Source organism: Giraffa tippelskirchi, chromosome 12, assembly GCF_054371585.1.
Source record: "Giraffa tippelskirchi isolate mGirTip1 chromosome 12, T2T-mGirTip1v1.2.pri, whole genome shotgun sequence".
Classification (NCBI taxonomy): domain Eukaryota; kingdom Metazoa; phylum Chordata; class Mammalia; order Artiodactyla; family Giraffidae; genus Giraffa; species Giraffa tippelskirchi.
In genome coordinates, this window is record NC_137286.1 from 72,594,808 (window position 1) to 72,610,498 (window position 15,691).

At 54.8% G+C, this 15,691-nt stretch overlaps 2 protein-coding genes and 1 long non-coding RNA gene across 3 annotated transcripts; 1 reads left to right on the plus strand and 2 right to left on the minus strand.

Moving 5' to 3' along the window:
* Nucleotides 1–663: 663 nt before the first annotated feature.
* LOC145529716 (uncharacterized) lies at nt 664–8,006 on the plus strand. Its single transcript, XR_014071306.1, has 2 exons — nt 664–775; nt 4,967–8,006. It is a non-coding gene; the product is annotated as an uncharacterized LOC145529716 (long non-coding RNA).
* LOC145529617 (uncharacterized) lies at nt 2,817–4,624 on the minus strand. Its single transcript, XM_081550210.1, has 3 exons — nt 4,432–4,624; nt 3,720–4,032; nt 2,817–3,469 (listed from the first exon to the last, which is right to left on the minus strand). The coding sequence occupies exons 1-3, from the start codon at nt 4,564–4,566 to the stop codon at nt 2,841–2,843; spliced, it is 1,077 nt and encodes a 358-aa protein (XP_081406336.1). The 5' UTR covers nt 4,567–4,624; the 3' UTR covers nt 2,817–2,840.
* Nucleotides 8,007–10,462: 2,456 nt separating the features above from the next.
* LOC145529545 (uncharacterized) lies at nt 10,463–15,527 on the minus strand. The gene is made up of 3 exons (XM_081550126.1): nt 12,078–15,527; nt 11,366–11,678; nt 10,463–11,115 (listed from the first exon to the last, which is right to left on the minus strand). The coding sequence occupies exons 1-3, from the start codon at nt 12,312–12,314 to the stop codon at nt 10,487–10,489; spliced, it is 1,179 nt and encodes a 392-aa protein (XP_081406252.1). The 5' UTR covers nt 12,315–15,527; the 3' UTR covers nt 10,463–10,486.
* Between the last annotated feature and the right edge of the window lie 164 nt (nt 15,528–15,691).

Below are 15,691 nucleotides of genomic sequence, written 5' to 3' on the forward strand. Positions count from 1 at the left end.
ATTCCATGGACGGAAGAGCCTGGCTGTGTAGAGTTCGTGAGTTGCCGTGAATCAGACACAACTGAGGACACAAAAACTCAATAGACTAAAACACTTTTGGGGGGTGGGGGGAGTGAAAGGGGGTGATGTGGGGTTTTTTTTGTCGTATATAATAGCCAAGGGAAATCTAGTTTAAACCTAAATTCACATAGATGGGAAAGGTATAGCTCTCCGTCACCCTATTAAAAAAAAAAAAAAAAACTACTTAACTTTTCTGAAAGTTTATTTAGTAGCTTCCTTGAGCAGTTCATTGTGAAGCATTTTTTTTTTTTTTTTCTGTGACATTGGCCTCATTAAAAAGTACGGTTTGCCTTTACTGGATAATTTTGTTCATTGGTTTGTTAGGGTATCTTGGTAATATTTGTGTTTCCTGGGGAGCATGGTCACATGACCTGGCCCTGGCCAATCGGTGCGTTCCAGCTCCCTGGCCACTGTGATTGGCTCCGGACTGGGGCAGTGCCCAATCGGGGCCCAGGGCCGGGCCTCACGTTGGAAGCCAGGGGAAGACGAGCTCTCGTCCTGCTGGGGTAGGGGAAGGGGTGGGGCCGGGGGAGGTCAGGCTCCAGCAGTGGGAGGGGCTTGAGGTCCGCCTGCGGCAGTTGGTGACCTTCCTGCTCCCCTCAGGGCAGAGCCGCCGGCCTGAGAATGAGGGCGCTGCTGAGCCCAGGGGCTGGGATGGCCCGTTGCTGCTGTGGTCCCAGAGCTCCACCCGAGACCTGAGGGAGGCCGTCTGCCCGTGAGTCCTCTCCCGCTTGTCTGTCAGCTTGTTTGAACCATGCTGGGTTTTCTGCCCAGCCGGCTAAGGGGAGTCCCTGGAAATGCAAGGGTGTGGGTTTTGGCAGACTTCAGGGAAGACATGCCAGATGAGCCTGGGAGACTCCAGCTTAATCTGGATTCAGGAAATATCTCTTCGGGCCAGCTAGTAATTGTAGGATAAGCCTAATGAGTCTTCACAGGATGAAGAGAGTAACGTGCCAAGGTAGCAATCGATGTCCTCATTCGAGAGGATGATGAAGCTGGTGCTCAGAGAAGGGGGGAACTTGGCCACAGCCAGGAGGTGTGCACCCAGACGGAACCCCCAGATCCGGCCATTTGAGCTCAGGGAGGCCACTGGTGTGGCTTGTCCCTGTGGCAGGGGCCGAGGCACGCAGCCCACCCTGATTCCTGCGGGGGCCTGACTTGGGAAGTGCCATCTGGTAGCTTTGAGACTCACCAAACCAAATTGCACTGGAGAGAGGAAGGACACCTTCCTTCATCCACCCCCCACCCCCGCCGGATTCCCACATACCCTGACCCCTTTCTCTGGATTTCGGAGCCATTTCCAGAGTCCCGCTCATATGACCTCATTCGAAGTGCACTGTGGACGAGCTGCCATCTGCAGCTGCTACCACAGCAGCCAAGGGCTTTATCTCCCGAGTACCTCCCTTCCTTTGGAACTTGGGGGCCCTCTACTCCCCACTTGCACACCACAGACCTTTGCTGAGGATTGTGGGGACCCTCACTCAGTTTGCAGCACGTTGTAGCCATCCCTGTCCTCTCAATACCTCCCTTGCCACTCAGCTTGTGAGCTCCTTTGGAGCAGCGTGGCCCACCTGGCTGCAACGGCAGAGACACAGCTGACAGTGAAACAACAGCTTCGATCTGACAGCCGGAAAGCTCTGTCAAAAGGGACCTCCCTCTTCACACCGTAGAGGCTGTAGGAGCCGCCAGGGTTTGGGAACCGGTGCTGGGGCCAAAATGACTCCACAGCTGTTTTCCTTCCTGGGGAGGGTTCTGGCTCGAGTGGGAATGGCTCAAGTCTCCTAAGGTTCTGAAAGCCCACTGTGTGCAGATTCACGGTACACAGAGAGGAGAAGGTGGAGTCCTGCCCTGGAGGTGGTCACAGCTCACGGATGAGCCAGGCAGGCAGGCAGGCAGGCAGGGCATGAGAACAGCTGAGCTGCCTTCATGAGTGAATGGTGTGGGGGCAGAGGAAGAGAAGCCGGTCTGCTCCCTCATGTGGTGCCCAGGGCAGGTTGTCCCCAGAGGAAACCCTTACGACGGTGAGGACTCTCACTGCTGTTTCCCAAGGGGTTCCGTCGGTGCGTGTCTTCCCCGGAGCGGTCAGGCCGTCTCTAAAGTACACTGGCCATGGGCATTGCCTCTCCTTGGAACTTCCCATGTGTTTCTCTTTTGTATGGAACAGTGATTTTTCTAGAGGGGTTCTGGGCCACAAGGTTGTTGGGTCATTTGCTAGCCTTCTGTCGTGAAGAACGCTTTCCTGGGCGTTGGGGTGGTTTGCTGTTCCAGCTCCCTTTCTTGGCTTCTTTTGGGAGCTGGTGCAACAAGAGGAGCTCAGCCTCTGCCTTCTGGCTGAGATGTCACCCTTCAAACAGCAATGCCTGCCTGGAGATAATGATGGCATTTGCCAAAAGGGCTTCGTTTGGCACATGATATCTTGAAAGGACGTACACCGTCCTTTCAGCTATCAAAGGCTAGTTCAAATGACATAAAAATGAGAACTCTCCAATGGAGTCTTACAGTAGGTGGAGAGTCCGAAAAAAACTCCTTCAGTCATTTCACTGAGAGTCATTGATTGGGGACACCAAGAATATAGGAAGGAATGCAGAAAGAAAAGATGAAATTGTGGTCAGGATCGGGGGGAGGGATGAACAGGGCCTGCTTGCCTTGAACCCAGGCTTTGTTGGCGGGTGGGGCATAAAGATCGAACGGGTCTGAAACTACAGAGTGGTGATGGTAACACAGTATCACCAGAGTTACACAACAGTGTTCCCAAATTGCAACAATGATGAAAAAGTTTACTAATCCCAACTTAACCAACAAAAATAGACGAAACCATACAAAAAGTAAAACATCACCAGAAAGGTGGAAACAAACCAAATGCAAAGCAGTTCAGGGGAAAGGAACTCCATGTCCCCTGGGGGCAGACCGAGTTGCCGGCGTCCACGGTGAGCAGACAGGGATGGAGGCTGCAGAGCCGACCGCTCCCCTGGACGTGGTGTTTCCGGCAAGGGCTCTGGGTCTCTGTCCAGAGCGGGGGCTCGTTCTTCCTGCAGGGGCGGGTGAGTCATCGTCGGCGTCTGGGTGTTGCGCGGGAGCCAGGGCAGGCTCTCCCTGCCGAGGCGGTGACTCCTCCTCTGCCTCGGGTTCTCCTGCCAAAGCCCGAGCAGGTACAGGTGCACGTGGAGGTGGAGGTTCTGGCTGAGGGGGTGGGACATCAGTGCCTGGGGCTGGGGGTCCTGCAGGCACGGAGATGCGATCTGCCCGGTGTGCTGGCCAGTACCCAGCTGGCCTGGTGTCTCTGCGAGGGCAAGTCTCGGTTCTCCATCTGCCCTCGGTGGATCCCTGGGTCCTGCACCTGGAGCCACCACCTCTGTAGGCACAGGTCTGGGAAGTGGAGCCTGGTTCCAGTTGGAGGCCAGTGCTAGAGCTGGGGGAGAAGCAAAGTTTGCCCACAGGCCAGCCTTGGCATGTGCGTATCCCGGGACAGAAAGCTTCCAAGAGATTCCCAAAGAATACCCAGGGTCGGATGTCTTTTGGGACTGAAGTGTGCAAGATGGGGGTGGGGGTGTGAGGCCAGCACTTGCTGCAGGCCCAGCAGCATCTTTCGGGGACTCGTCCCTGTGTAGCTCAGCACCCCCTCCCCACACACTCCCGTGCACCAGCCCCAGCGTCCTCACCTCTGTGCTCTGGCGTGCTGGGCTCCAGGTCCTCCTGCTGCCTCAGAGGCCGGGGTTCTCGGGACTCTGGGTCGGAGCCGGGTGTGCTGAGCTCCGTGGCAGCCTCAGACTGGGCCGCCGGGTGTATCCTGGGCGGTGTCTCGGCAGCAGGCCTTCCCCGCCTCCGCTTCGCCCCCGGTGGGGCTGATGCCTCCGTGGGCACGCTCACCTGGAGCCTGCACTGGGCCTCACGGGCGGGGGGGTGGTGCTCCGACCCCTCCCTCCGGGAGGTGGACGGGGTGTCCCCGTCCTCGGCCTCATCACGTGGGAAGCTCTGCAACGACAGTGACCGTCAGCCAGCCGTGCTGGGAGTTTTCCGAGCTGGGCCTGGCCAGTGGAGCCGCTGCTTCTGCCTGCTCGAACTTCTCTTCCCAGAAGGGTCAGAGACGTGTGTCTGCTCAGATCCCCACCCGGGAGGAAAGAGACCCACCTGAGGGTGTGAGGTCAGCCTGGGCGGCCGGCGCTGCCCGCACTCTCCCCATCCCAGCCAGCCTGCTCTCCCCTGGGGTGTGGACACAACTGGTCCGCAGGCTTCTGACCCCACATCCGCCTGGGCTTCCTTGAGGGAGACACACCCCGAGAAACCCGCATCCACACACACAGGCAAAGGACCCGGTGTTTCCGGGTGGCATGGGAGAGGTGGCCTGGCCCGGCCTGGGGCTCCCCGTGTTACCTTTCTGTTTCTCCGGGCAGAGGGCCAGAGGCCTCTCGGGGGTGCCCTGAGCCAACGTCGACAGGGTGCCCACGCACACTGCCTGTGAGCTCTCCTGAGGCCCCGGCCTCTGGGCAGGGGCAAACAGCAGAACATCCTGGCAGCAAGAGATCTGGCTGGGGGCTCCTCTCCGCTCTGGAGGCCTGGATACCCGGGTTGCGGGTTCTGTTGGGTTCTGTTGCCGGCAGGTGACATCATTTCCTGGGGTTCGTGCTGAGGTCCCTTCCCCAAAACTTCCCAAGGGAATCTCTGGGTTTCTGACTGCTCGACCACCCCCCTTAGGCCATGTGCAGGCACAGTGACAGCCACACAGCCCAGCCCACAGCCCTGGGGAGGCCTGGGTGCAGCCAGGGCCTGAGCTCCGAGGACCCCGCTGCTCTCAGACCAGGCTCCTTCTTCTCATAAGTGGTGTGGCCCTGGACAAGCATATGCCCCTCAGGGTTTCCCCAGTCTCTCCATCTGCAGAGTGGGGGTCATTCTCCCATCTGTTTCCTAGGTCTGTCGGCCTACGAGCAGCTCCGTGCCTCTCCACCTGGGGCCGATATCACGTGGAGCTTGTGCGCCGAGACTTCAGAAAGAAAGACTCCATCCAGGGCTGACACAGCACAGAATGGGGCAGAACGAGGCCTGGATGCGCCGTGGTACCCAGGAAAAGGCACCGCCCCTCCTGACTGTTTTGAGACCCCGCATCCAAGTTGGAGGCCCGAAAGGAAGACTCGAAGGTCTCCCTCTCTTATAGAAAAGAGTAGCCAACTTTCTGGTCCTCTGTTTCCATTGAGATTCTGTTCAAGTGTCCCAGCTCGGCTTCTGCGGGTGGCTGAGCTTCTAATGGCTCCCTGCGTTCTTGTCTTTTCCTCTCCAAACCTTCCGTCCTTTTCCCCCTTCTGGGGTGGATGGGCGCTGTCATTGCTTCTACCTTCGAGACAGATTGATGAAAAGTCTGGACCATCGACTCCTTTCCTCTCTTTGGTTCCGTGTCTCTCTCTGGCTGTGTCCCTCTCTTTTCCTTTCTCGATTCAGTCTGTGTCTTCCTCTTTCTCTCTCGTGTGTGGATGGATGGATGCTAGGAATGCACATGTATATGATTAGATGAGGGTTATGTTTTAGGGATGGGTTAGAGGGAGAGAAAGGCTTTAGGTCGGAGTTGGTCATGGGGGAAGGGTCAAGGGTGGTGGTGGTGTGTCTTGGAATCTGAGTGCTGTGCATTCTTCGTCTCTTTCCATATGAACCCCTTCTCAGATACACCACTTGCAAGGAGTCTCTCATGTTCCGTTTCCTATCTTTTGCATGTGTGAATGCTTAGCTTCTCTGTTGTGAAGAGGTTCCATTGGATGGAAACCCATTGGTGTACTTCGTTTCCCTCTTTCCCTTACTTGAAGAGACCCATTTCTACCTCCGCCCAGCAAATGGCAAGGAGCCTCTGATGTTAAGGAGCCTTTGACCTACGCTTCTTTCTAGCTATCTCATGACATCAGTCTTTAGGGTGAGGTTTTTCCCCGATATTGAGGTGGTGTGAGATCAAAACCAATAGCGTTCTTCAGATGTAGCTGTCTGGTTTTCCCATGGCCATTTATTGAAGAGGCTTTCTTGTTCCCATTTGGATATTCTCCCCTTCTGTGTCAGAGATGAGTTGACCATGGATGCCGGGGTTTGTTTCTGGACCCTCAACTTTATTCCATCGATCTGGATCTGTGTGTGTTGTTGTATTCCCAATAGCATACTGTCCTGCTGCTGCCGCTGCGGCTAAGTCACTTCAGTCGTGTCTGACTCTGCGCGACCCCATGGCCTGCAGCCTACCAGGCTCCTCCGTCCAGGGCATTTTCCAGGCAAGAGTACTGGCGTGGGTCGCCATCGCCTTCTCCGATACTCTCCTGAGGATCCTAGTTTGGTCGTCTAATTTCCTCTCACACAACCTTGGATGTCCGTATCGGGGCTTTTTCGTCGGATTGTATTGACAATTTAGGCTCTTTTCTGTTTCCGTAACCCCTTTTGCAATTCTTTGTTCGGTGCGACAATGCATTGGCATTTGGGGAGGAATAGCATCGAAGCTGTGGATTGCCTTGTGGGGCTGTGACATCATTTTCCCAATAGGAATTCTTTCAAGCCCTGAGCACAGCTTCTCTTTCCAGTGATTGGTGTGGGCTTGATCTTCCTTCTTCCATCTCTCGCCGTTTTGTGAGAACAGGTCCTTCCTTCCCTTCTGGGTTAGATGGACTCGTGGGTATCACTTCAGTGAATGGCATTGTCAGTGGGGGTGATAATTCCCTTCTCATTGGAAGACTTTGCTGTGAGTATTAGAAATGCAAGTGATTTCTCTTCCCCTTCCTCCCTGTCCATCTCTCAGAGCCACCGGGAAACAGAGGCCTCATCCAGGGTCACACAGGCCTGAGGGAGTGCAACTAGACTGTTGTTTCTTCAGGCCCTCAGTGCTGGACATCATCCGGGATACTCTGTGTGTGTCTTCCTCAGTCTGGTGTCCCTTCAGACCTTTCCCTAGTTTTCACAGGCTTGTTGTGTTGGTGTTCTTTGTCTGTTTGGAGACACATCCTTGAGAAGCTTTGTGTTTCCACTCATTCGTCTCGCGATGTATGACCTGTCTTTTGCTTTTGTAATGAGGTCTTTCCCACAGTAGATATCTTTGATTTTGCAAAGTCCACTGTATTCTCTGGGTTGTTTTGTGGACTGCCTTTTAGTTTTGTGTGTGAAGACTCAAAGCACGTGTCCGGTTTCTGCTCATTGTTCTTCTAGATTTGTGACAAGTTTTCATGGAAACTTTGTCTAGGGATAACTGGAAGTGAACTCGGTGTAAGGTGTCCAGTCTCCATCTCCATTCATGTCATGCCCTGCAGTTTCCAATTCCCTGTTCCTGAGTGGTTTTGGAGACCTTGTGGGAAGTTTGGTTGCATGGGAGTTTGCATTTCCACCTTGAGTAGATTCCCACTGTTCCGCCCTCAGGGACACTGTCAAGGGGGAGTGAGGAGCAGCCTGCACTTCCAGCAGTGACCACACGGTGGGGCGAGTGCTGCTCTCCCCTCTGGGAGCCCCAGGCCACAGGCATCCCAGTGAGGAGCCAGCTCTGTGCTCAGCTGAAAGGAGTTAGACTCTCAGGAGCCTCTGAGCCCTTGCCTTTGGATCACCCAGGGTGGGCATTTACTGTGACAGAAAAAAATTGCCCTGAATTCCATGGACGGAAGAGCCTGGCTGTGTAGAGTTCGTGAGTTGCCGTGAATCAGACACAACTGAGGACACAAAAACTCAATAGACTAAAACACTTTTGGGGGGTGGGGGGAGTGAAAGGGGGTGATGTGGGGTTTTTTTTTGTCGTATATAATAGCCAAGGGAAATCTAGTTTAAACCTAAATTCACATAGATGGGAAAGGTATAGCTCTCCGTCACCCTATTAAAAAAAAAAAAAACTACTTAACTTTTCTGAAAGTTTATTTAGTAGCTTCCTTGAGCAGTTCATTGTGAAGCTTTTTTTTTTTTTTTTTCTGTGACATTGGCCTCATTAAAAAGTACGGTTTGCCTTTACTGGATAATTTTGTTCATTGGTTTGTTAGGGTATCTTGGTAATATTTGTGTTTCCTGGGGAGCATGGTCACATGACCTGGCCCTGGCCAATCTGTGCGTTCCAGCTCCCTGGCCACTGTGATTGGCTCCGGACTGGGGCAGTGCCCAATCGGGGCCCAGGGCCGGGCCTCACGTTGGAAGCCAGGGGAAGACGAGCTCTCGTCCTGCTGGGGTAGGGGAAGGGGTGGGGCCGGGGGAGGTCAGGCTCCAGCAGTGGGAGGGGCTTGAGGTCCGCTTGCGGCAGTTGGTGACCTTCCTGCTCCCCTCAGGGCAGAGCCGCCGGCCTGAGAATGAGGGCGCTGCTGAGCCCAGGGGCTGGGATGGCCCGTTGCTGCTGTGGTCCCAGAGCTCCACCCGAGACCTGAGGGAGGCCGTCTGCCCGTGAGTCCTCTCCCGCTTGTCTGTCAGCTTGTTTGAACCATGCTGGGTTTTCTGCCCAGCCGGCTAAGGGGAGTCCCTGGAAATGCAAGGGTGTGGGTTTTGGCAGACTTCAGGGAAGACATGCCAGATGAGCCTGGGAGACTCCAGCTTAATCTGGATTCAGGAAATATCTCTTCGGGCCAGCTAGTAATTGTAGGATAAGCCTAATGAGTCTTCACAGGATGAAGAGAGTAACGTGCCAAGGTAGCAATCGATGTCCTCATTCGAGAGGATGATGAAGCTGGTGCTCAGAGAAGGGGGGAACTTGGCCACAGCCAGGAGGTGTGCACCCAGACGGAACCCCCAGATCCGGCCATTTGAGCTCAGGGAGGCCACTGGTGTGGCTTGTCCCTGTGGCAGGGGCCGAGGCACGCAGCCCACCCTGATTCCTGCGGGGGCCTGACTTGGGAAGTGCCATCTGGTAGCTTTGAGACTCACCAAACCAAATTGCACTGGAGAGAGGAAGGACACCTTCCTTCATCCACCCCCCACCCCCGCCGGATTCCCACATACCCTGACCCCTTTCTCTGGATTTCGGAGCCATTTCCAGAGTCCCGCTCATATGACCTCATTCGAAGTGCACTGTGGACGAGCTGCCATCTGCAGCTGCTACCACAGCAGCCAAGGGCTTTATCTCCCGAGTACCTCCCTTCCTTTGGAACTTGGGGGCCCTCTACTCCCCACTTGCACACCACAGACCTTTGCTGAGGATTGTGGGGACCCTCACTCAGTTTGCAGCACGTTGTAGCCATCCCTGTCCTCTCAATACCTCCCTTGCCACTCAGCTTGTGAGCTCCTTTGGAGCAGCGTGGCCCACCTGGCTGCAACGGCAGAGACACAGCTGACAGTGAAACAACAGCTTCGATCTGACAGCCGGAAAGCTCTGTCAAAAGGGACCTCCCTCTTCACACCGTAGAGGCTGTAGGAGCCGCCAGGGTTTGGGAACCGGTGCTGGGGCCAAAATGACTCCACAGCTGTTTTCCTTCCTGGGGAGGGTTCTGGCTCGAGTGGGAATGGCTCAAGTCTCCTAAGGTTCTGAAAGCCCACTGTGTGCAGATTCACGGTACACAGAGAGGAGAAGGTGGAGTCCTGCCCTGGAGGTGGTCACAGCTCACGGATGAGCCAGGCAGGCAGGCAGGCAGGCAGGGCATGAGAACAGCTGAGCTGCCTTCATGAGTGAATGGTGTGGGGGCAGAGGAAGAGAAGCCGGTCTGCTCCCTCATGTGGTGCCCAGGGCAGGTTGTCCCCAGAGGAAACCCTTACGACGGTGAGGACTCTCACTGCTGTTTCCCAAGGGGTTCCGTCGGTGCGTGTCTTCCCCGGAGCGGTCAGGCCGTCTCTAAAGTACACTGGCCATGGGCATTGCCTCTCCTTGGAACTTCCCATGTGTTTCTCTTTTGTATGGAACAGTGATTTTTCTAGAGGGGTTCTGGGCCACAAGGTTGTTGGGTCATTTGCTAGCCTTCTGTCGTGAAGAACGCTTTCCTGGGCGTTGGGGTGGTTTGTTGTTCCAGCTCCCTTTCTTGGCTTCTTTTGGGAGCTGGTGCAACAAGAGGAGCTCAGCCTCTGCCTTCTGGCTGAGATGTCACCCTTCAAACAGCAATGCCTGCCTGGAGATAATGATGGCATTTGCCAAAAGGGCTTCGTTTGGCACATGATATCTTGAAAGGACGTACACCGTCCTTTCAGCTATCAAAGGCTAGTTCAAATGACATAAAAATGAGAACTCTCCAATGGAGTCTTACAGTAGGTGGAGAGTCCGAAAAAAACTCCTTCAGTCATTTCACTGAGAGTCATTGATTGGGGACACCAAGAATATAGGAAGGAATGCAGAAAGAAAAGATGAAATTGTGGTCAGGATCGGGGGGAGGGATGAACAGGGCCTGCTTGCCTTGAACCCAGGCTTTGTTGGCGGGTGGGGCATAAAGATCGAACGGGTCTGAAACTACAGAGTGGTGATGGTAACACAGTATCACCAGAGTTACACAACAGTGTTCCCAAATTGCAACAATGATGAAAAAGTTTACTAATCCCAACTTAACCAACAAAAATAGACGAAACCATACAAAAAGTAAAACATCACCAGAAAGGTGGAAACAAACCAAATGCAAAGCAGTTCAGGGGAAAGGAACTCCATGTCCCCTGGGGGCAGACCGAGTTGCCGGCGTCCACGGTGAGCAGACAGGGATGGAGGCTGCAGAGCCGACCGCTCCCCTGGACGTGGTGTTTCCGGCAAGGGCTCTGGGTCTCTGTCCAGAGCGGGGGCTCGTTCTTCCTGCAGGGGCGGGTGAGTCATCGTCGGCGTCTGGGTGTTGCGCGGGAGCCAGGGCAGGCTCTCCCTGCCGAGGCGGTGACTCCTCCTCTGCCTCGGGTTCTCCTGCCAAAGCCCGAGCAGGTACAGGTGCACGTGGAGGTGGAGGTTCTGGCTGAGGGGGTGGGACATCAGTGCCTGGGGCTGGGGGTCCTGCAGGCACGGAGATGCGATCTGCCCGGTGTGCTGGCCAGTACCCAGCTGGCCTGGTGTCTCTGCGAGGGCAAGTCTCGGTTCTCCATCTGCCCTCGGTGGATCCCTGGGTCCTGCACCTGGAGCCACCACCTCTGTAGGCACAGGTCTGGGAAGTGGAGCCTGGTTCCAGTTGGAGGCCAGTGCTAGAGCTGGGGGAGAAGCAAAGTTTGCCCACAGGCCAGCCTTGGCATGTGCGTATCCCGGGACAGAAAGCTTCCAAGAGATTCCCAAAGAATACCCAGGGTCGGATGTCTTTTGGGACTGAAGTGTGCAAGATGGGGGTGGGGGTGTGAGGCCAGCGCTTGCTGCAGGCCCAGCAGCATCTTTCGGGGACTCGTCCCTGTGTAGCTCAGCACCCCCTCCCCACACACTCCCGTGCACCAGCCCCAGCGTCCTCACCTCTGTGCTCTGGCGTGCTGGGCTCCAGGTCCTCCTGCTGCCTCAGAGGCCGGGGTTCTCGGGACTCTGGGTCGGAGCCGGGTGTGCTGAGCTCCGTGGCAGCCTCAGACTGGGCCGCCGGGTGTATCCTGGGCGGTGTCTCGGCAGCAGGCCTTCCCCGCCTCCGCTTCGCCCCCGGTGGGGCTGATGCCTCCGTGGGCACGCTCACCTGGAGCCTGCACTGGGCCTCACGGGCGGGGGGGTGGTGCTCCGACCCCTCCCTCCGGGAGGTGGACGGGGTGTCCCCGTCCTCGGCCTCATCACGTGGGAAGCTCTGCAACGACAGTGACCGTCAGCCAGCCGTGCTGGGAGTTTTCCGAGCTGGGCCTGGCCAGTGGAGGCGCTGCTTCTGCCTGCTCGAACTTCTCTTCCCAGAAGGGTCAGAGACGTGTGTCTGCTCAGATCCCCACCCGGGAGGAAAGAGACCCACCTGAGGGTGTGAGGTCAGCCTGGGCGGCCGGCGCTGCCCGCACTCTCCCCATCCCAGCCAGCCTGCTCTCCCCTGGGGTGTGGACACAACTTGTCCGCAGGCTTCTGACCCCACATCCGCCTGGGCTTCCTTGAGGGAGACACACCCCGAGAAACCCGCATCCACACACACAGGCAAAGGACCCGGTGTTTCCGGGTGGCATGGGAGAGGTGGCCTGGCCCGGCCTGGGGCTCCCCGTGTTACCTTTCTGTTTCTCCGGGCAGAGGGCCAGAGGCCTCTCGGGGGTGCCCTGAGCCAACGTCGACAGGGTGCCCACGCACACTGCCTGTGAGCTCTCCTGAGGCCCCGGCCTCTGGGCAGGGGCAAACAGCAGAACATCCTGGCAGCAAGAGATCTGGCTGGGGGCTCCTCTCCGCTCTGGAGGCCTGGATACCCGGGTTGCGGGTTCTGTTGGGTTCTGTTGCCGGCAGGTGACATCATTTCCTGGGGTTCGTGCTGAGGTCCCTTCCCCAAAACTTCCCAAGGGAATCTCTGGGTTTCTGACTGCTCGACCACCCCCCTTAGGCCATGTGCAGGCACAGTGACAGCCACACAGCCCAGCCCACAGCCCTGGGGAGGCCTGGGTGCAGCCAGGGCCTGAGCTCCGAGGACCCCGCTGCTCTCAGACCAGGCTCCTTCTTCTCATAAGTGGTGTGGCCCTGGACAAGCATATGCCCCTCAGGGTTTCCCCAGTCTCTCCATCTGCAGAGTGGGGGTCATTCTCCCATCTGTTTCCTAGGTCTGTCGGCCTACGAGCAGCTCCGTGCCTCTCCACCTGGGGCCGATATCACGTGGAGCTTGTGCGCCGAGACTTCAGAGAGAAAGACTCCACCCAGGGCTGACACAGCACAGAATGGGGCAGAACGAGGCCTGGATGCGCCGTGGTACCCAGGAAAAGGCACCGCCCCTCCTGACTGTTTTGAGACCCCGCATCCAAGTTGGAGGCCCGAAAGGAAGACTCGAAGGTCTCCCTCTCTTATAGAAAAGAGTAGCCAACTTTCTGGTCCTCTGTTTCCATTGAGATTCTGTTCAAGTGTCCCAGCTCGGCTTCTGCGGGTGGCTGAGCTTCTAATGGCTCCCTGCGTTCTTGTCTTTTCCTCTCCAAACCTTCCGTCCTTTTCCCCCTTCTGGGGTGGATGGGCGCTGTCATTGCTTCTACCTTCGAGACAGATTGATGAAAAGTCTGGACCATCGACTCCTTTCCTCTCTTTGGTTCCGTGTCTCTCTCTGGCTGTGTCCCTCTCTTTTCCTTTCTCGATTCAGTCTGTGTCTTCCTCTTTCTCTCTCGTGTGTGGATGGATGGATGCTAGGAATGCACATGTATATGATTAGATGAGGGTTATGTTTTAGGGATGGGTTAGAGGGAGAGAAAGGCTTTAGGTCGGAGTTGGTCATGGGGGAAGGGTCAAGGGTGGTGGTGGTGTGTCTTGGAATCTGAGTGCTGTGCATTCTTCGTCTCTTTCCATATGAACCCCTTCTCAGATACACCACTTGCAAGGAGTCTCTCATGTTCCGTTTCCTATCTTTTGCATGTGTGAATGCTTAGCTTCTCTGTTGTGAAGAGGTTCCATTGGATGGAAACCCATTGGTGTACTTCGTTTCCCTCTTTCCCTTACTTGAAGAGACCCATTTCTACCTCCGCCCAGCAAATGGCAAGGAGACTCTGATGTTAAGGAGCCTTTGACCTACGCTTCTTTCTAGCTATCTCATGACATCAGTCTTTAGGGTGAGGTTTTTCCCCGATATTGAGGTGGTGTGAGATCAAAACCAATAGCGTTCTTCAGATGTAGCTGTCTGGTTTTCCCATGGCCATTTATTGAAGAGGCTTTCTTGTTCCCATTTGGATATTCTCCCCTTCTGTGTCAGAGATGAGTTGACCATGGATGCCGGGGTTTGTTTCTGGACCCTCAACTTTATTCCATCGATCTGGATCTGTGTGTGTTGTTGTATTCCCAATAGCATACTGTCCTGCTGCTGCCGCTGCGGCTAAGTCACTTCAGTCGTGTCTGACTCTGCGCGACCCCATGGCCTGCAGCCTACCAGGCTCCTCCGTCCAGGGCATTTTCCAGGCAAGAGTACTGGCGTGGGTCGCCATCGCCTTCTCCGATACTCTCCTGAGGATCCTAGTTTGGTCGTCTAATTTCCTCTCACACAACCTTGGATGTCCGTATCGGGGCTTTTTCGTCGGATTGTATTGACAATTTAGGCTCTTTTCTGTTTCCGTAACCCCTTTTGCAATTCTTTGTTCGGTGCGACAATGCATTGGCATTTGGGGAGGAATAGCGTCCAAGCTGTGGATTGCCTTGTGGGGCTGTGACATCATTTTCCCAATAGGAATTCTTTCAAGCCCTGAGCACAGCTTCTCTTTCCAGTGATTGGTGTGGGCTTGATCTTCCTTCTTCCATCTCTCGCCGTTTTGTGAGAACAGGTCCTTCCTTCCCTTCTGGGTTAGATGGACTCGTGGGTATCACTTCAGTGAATGGCATTGTCAGTGGGGGTGATAATTCCCTTCTCATTGGAAGACTTTGCTGTGAGTATTAGAAATGCAAGTGATTTCTCTTCCCCTTCCTCCCTGTCCATCTCTCAGAGCCACCGGGAAACAGAGGCCTCATCCAGGGTCACACAGGCCTGAGCGAGTGCAACTAGACTGTTGTTTCTTCAGGCCCTCAGTGCTGGACATCATCCGGGATACTCTGTGTGTGTCTTCCTCAGTCTGGTGTCCCTTCAGACCTTTCCCTAGTTTTCACAGGCTTGTTGTGTTGGTGTTCTTTGTCTGTTTGGAGACACATCCTTGAGAAGCTTTGTGTTTCCACTCATTCGTCTCGCGATGTATGACCTGTCTTTTGCTTTTGTAATGAGGTCTTTCCCACAGTAGATATCTTTGATTTTGCAAAGTCCACTGTATTCTCTGGGTTGTTTTGTGGACTGCCTTTTAGTTTTGTGTGTGAAGACTCAAAGCACGTGTCCGGTTTCTGCTCATTGTTCTTCTAGATTTGTGACAAGTTTTCATGGAAACTTTGTCTAGGGATAACTGGAAGTGAACTCGGTGTAAGGTGTCCAGTCTCCATCTCCATTCATGTCATGCCCTGCAGTTTCCAATTCCCTGTTCCTGAGTGGTTTTGGAGACCTTGTGGGAAGTTTGGTTGCATGGGAGTTTGCATTTCCACCTTGAGTAGATTCCCACTGTTCCGCCCTCAGGGACACTGTCAAGGGGGAGTGAGGAGCAGCCTGCACTTCCAGCAGTGACCACACGGTGGGGCGAGTGCTGCTCTCCCCTCTGGGAGCCCCAGGCCACAGGCATCCCAGTGAGGAGCCAGCTCTGTGCTCAGCTGAAAGGAGTTAGACTCTCAGGAGCCTCTGAGCCCTTGCCTTTGGATCACCCAGGGTGGGCATTTACTGTGACAGAAAAAAATTGCCCTGAATTCCATGGACGGAAGAGCCTGGCTGTGTAGAGTTCGTGAGTTGCCGTGAATCAGACACAACTGAGGACACAAAAACTCAATAGACTAAAACACTTTTGGGGGGTGGGGGGAGTGAAAGGGGGTGATGTGGGGTTTTTTTTGTCGTATATAATAGCCAAGGGAAATCTAGTTTAAACCTAAATTCACATAGATGGGAAAGGTATAGCTCTCCGTCACCCTATTAAAAAAAAAAAAAAAACTACTTAACTTTTCTGAAAGTTTATTTAGTAGCTTCCTTGAGCAGTTCATTGTGAAGCATTTTTTTTTTTTTTTCTGTGACATTGGCCTCATTAAAAAGTACGGTTTGCCTTTACTGGATAATTTTGTTCATTGGTTTGTTAGGGTATCTTGGTAATA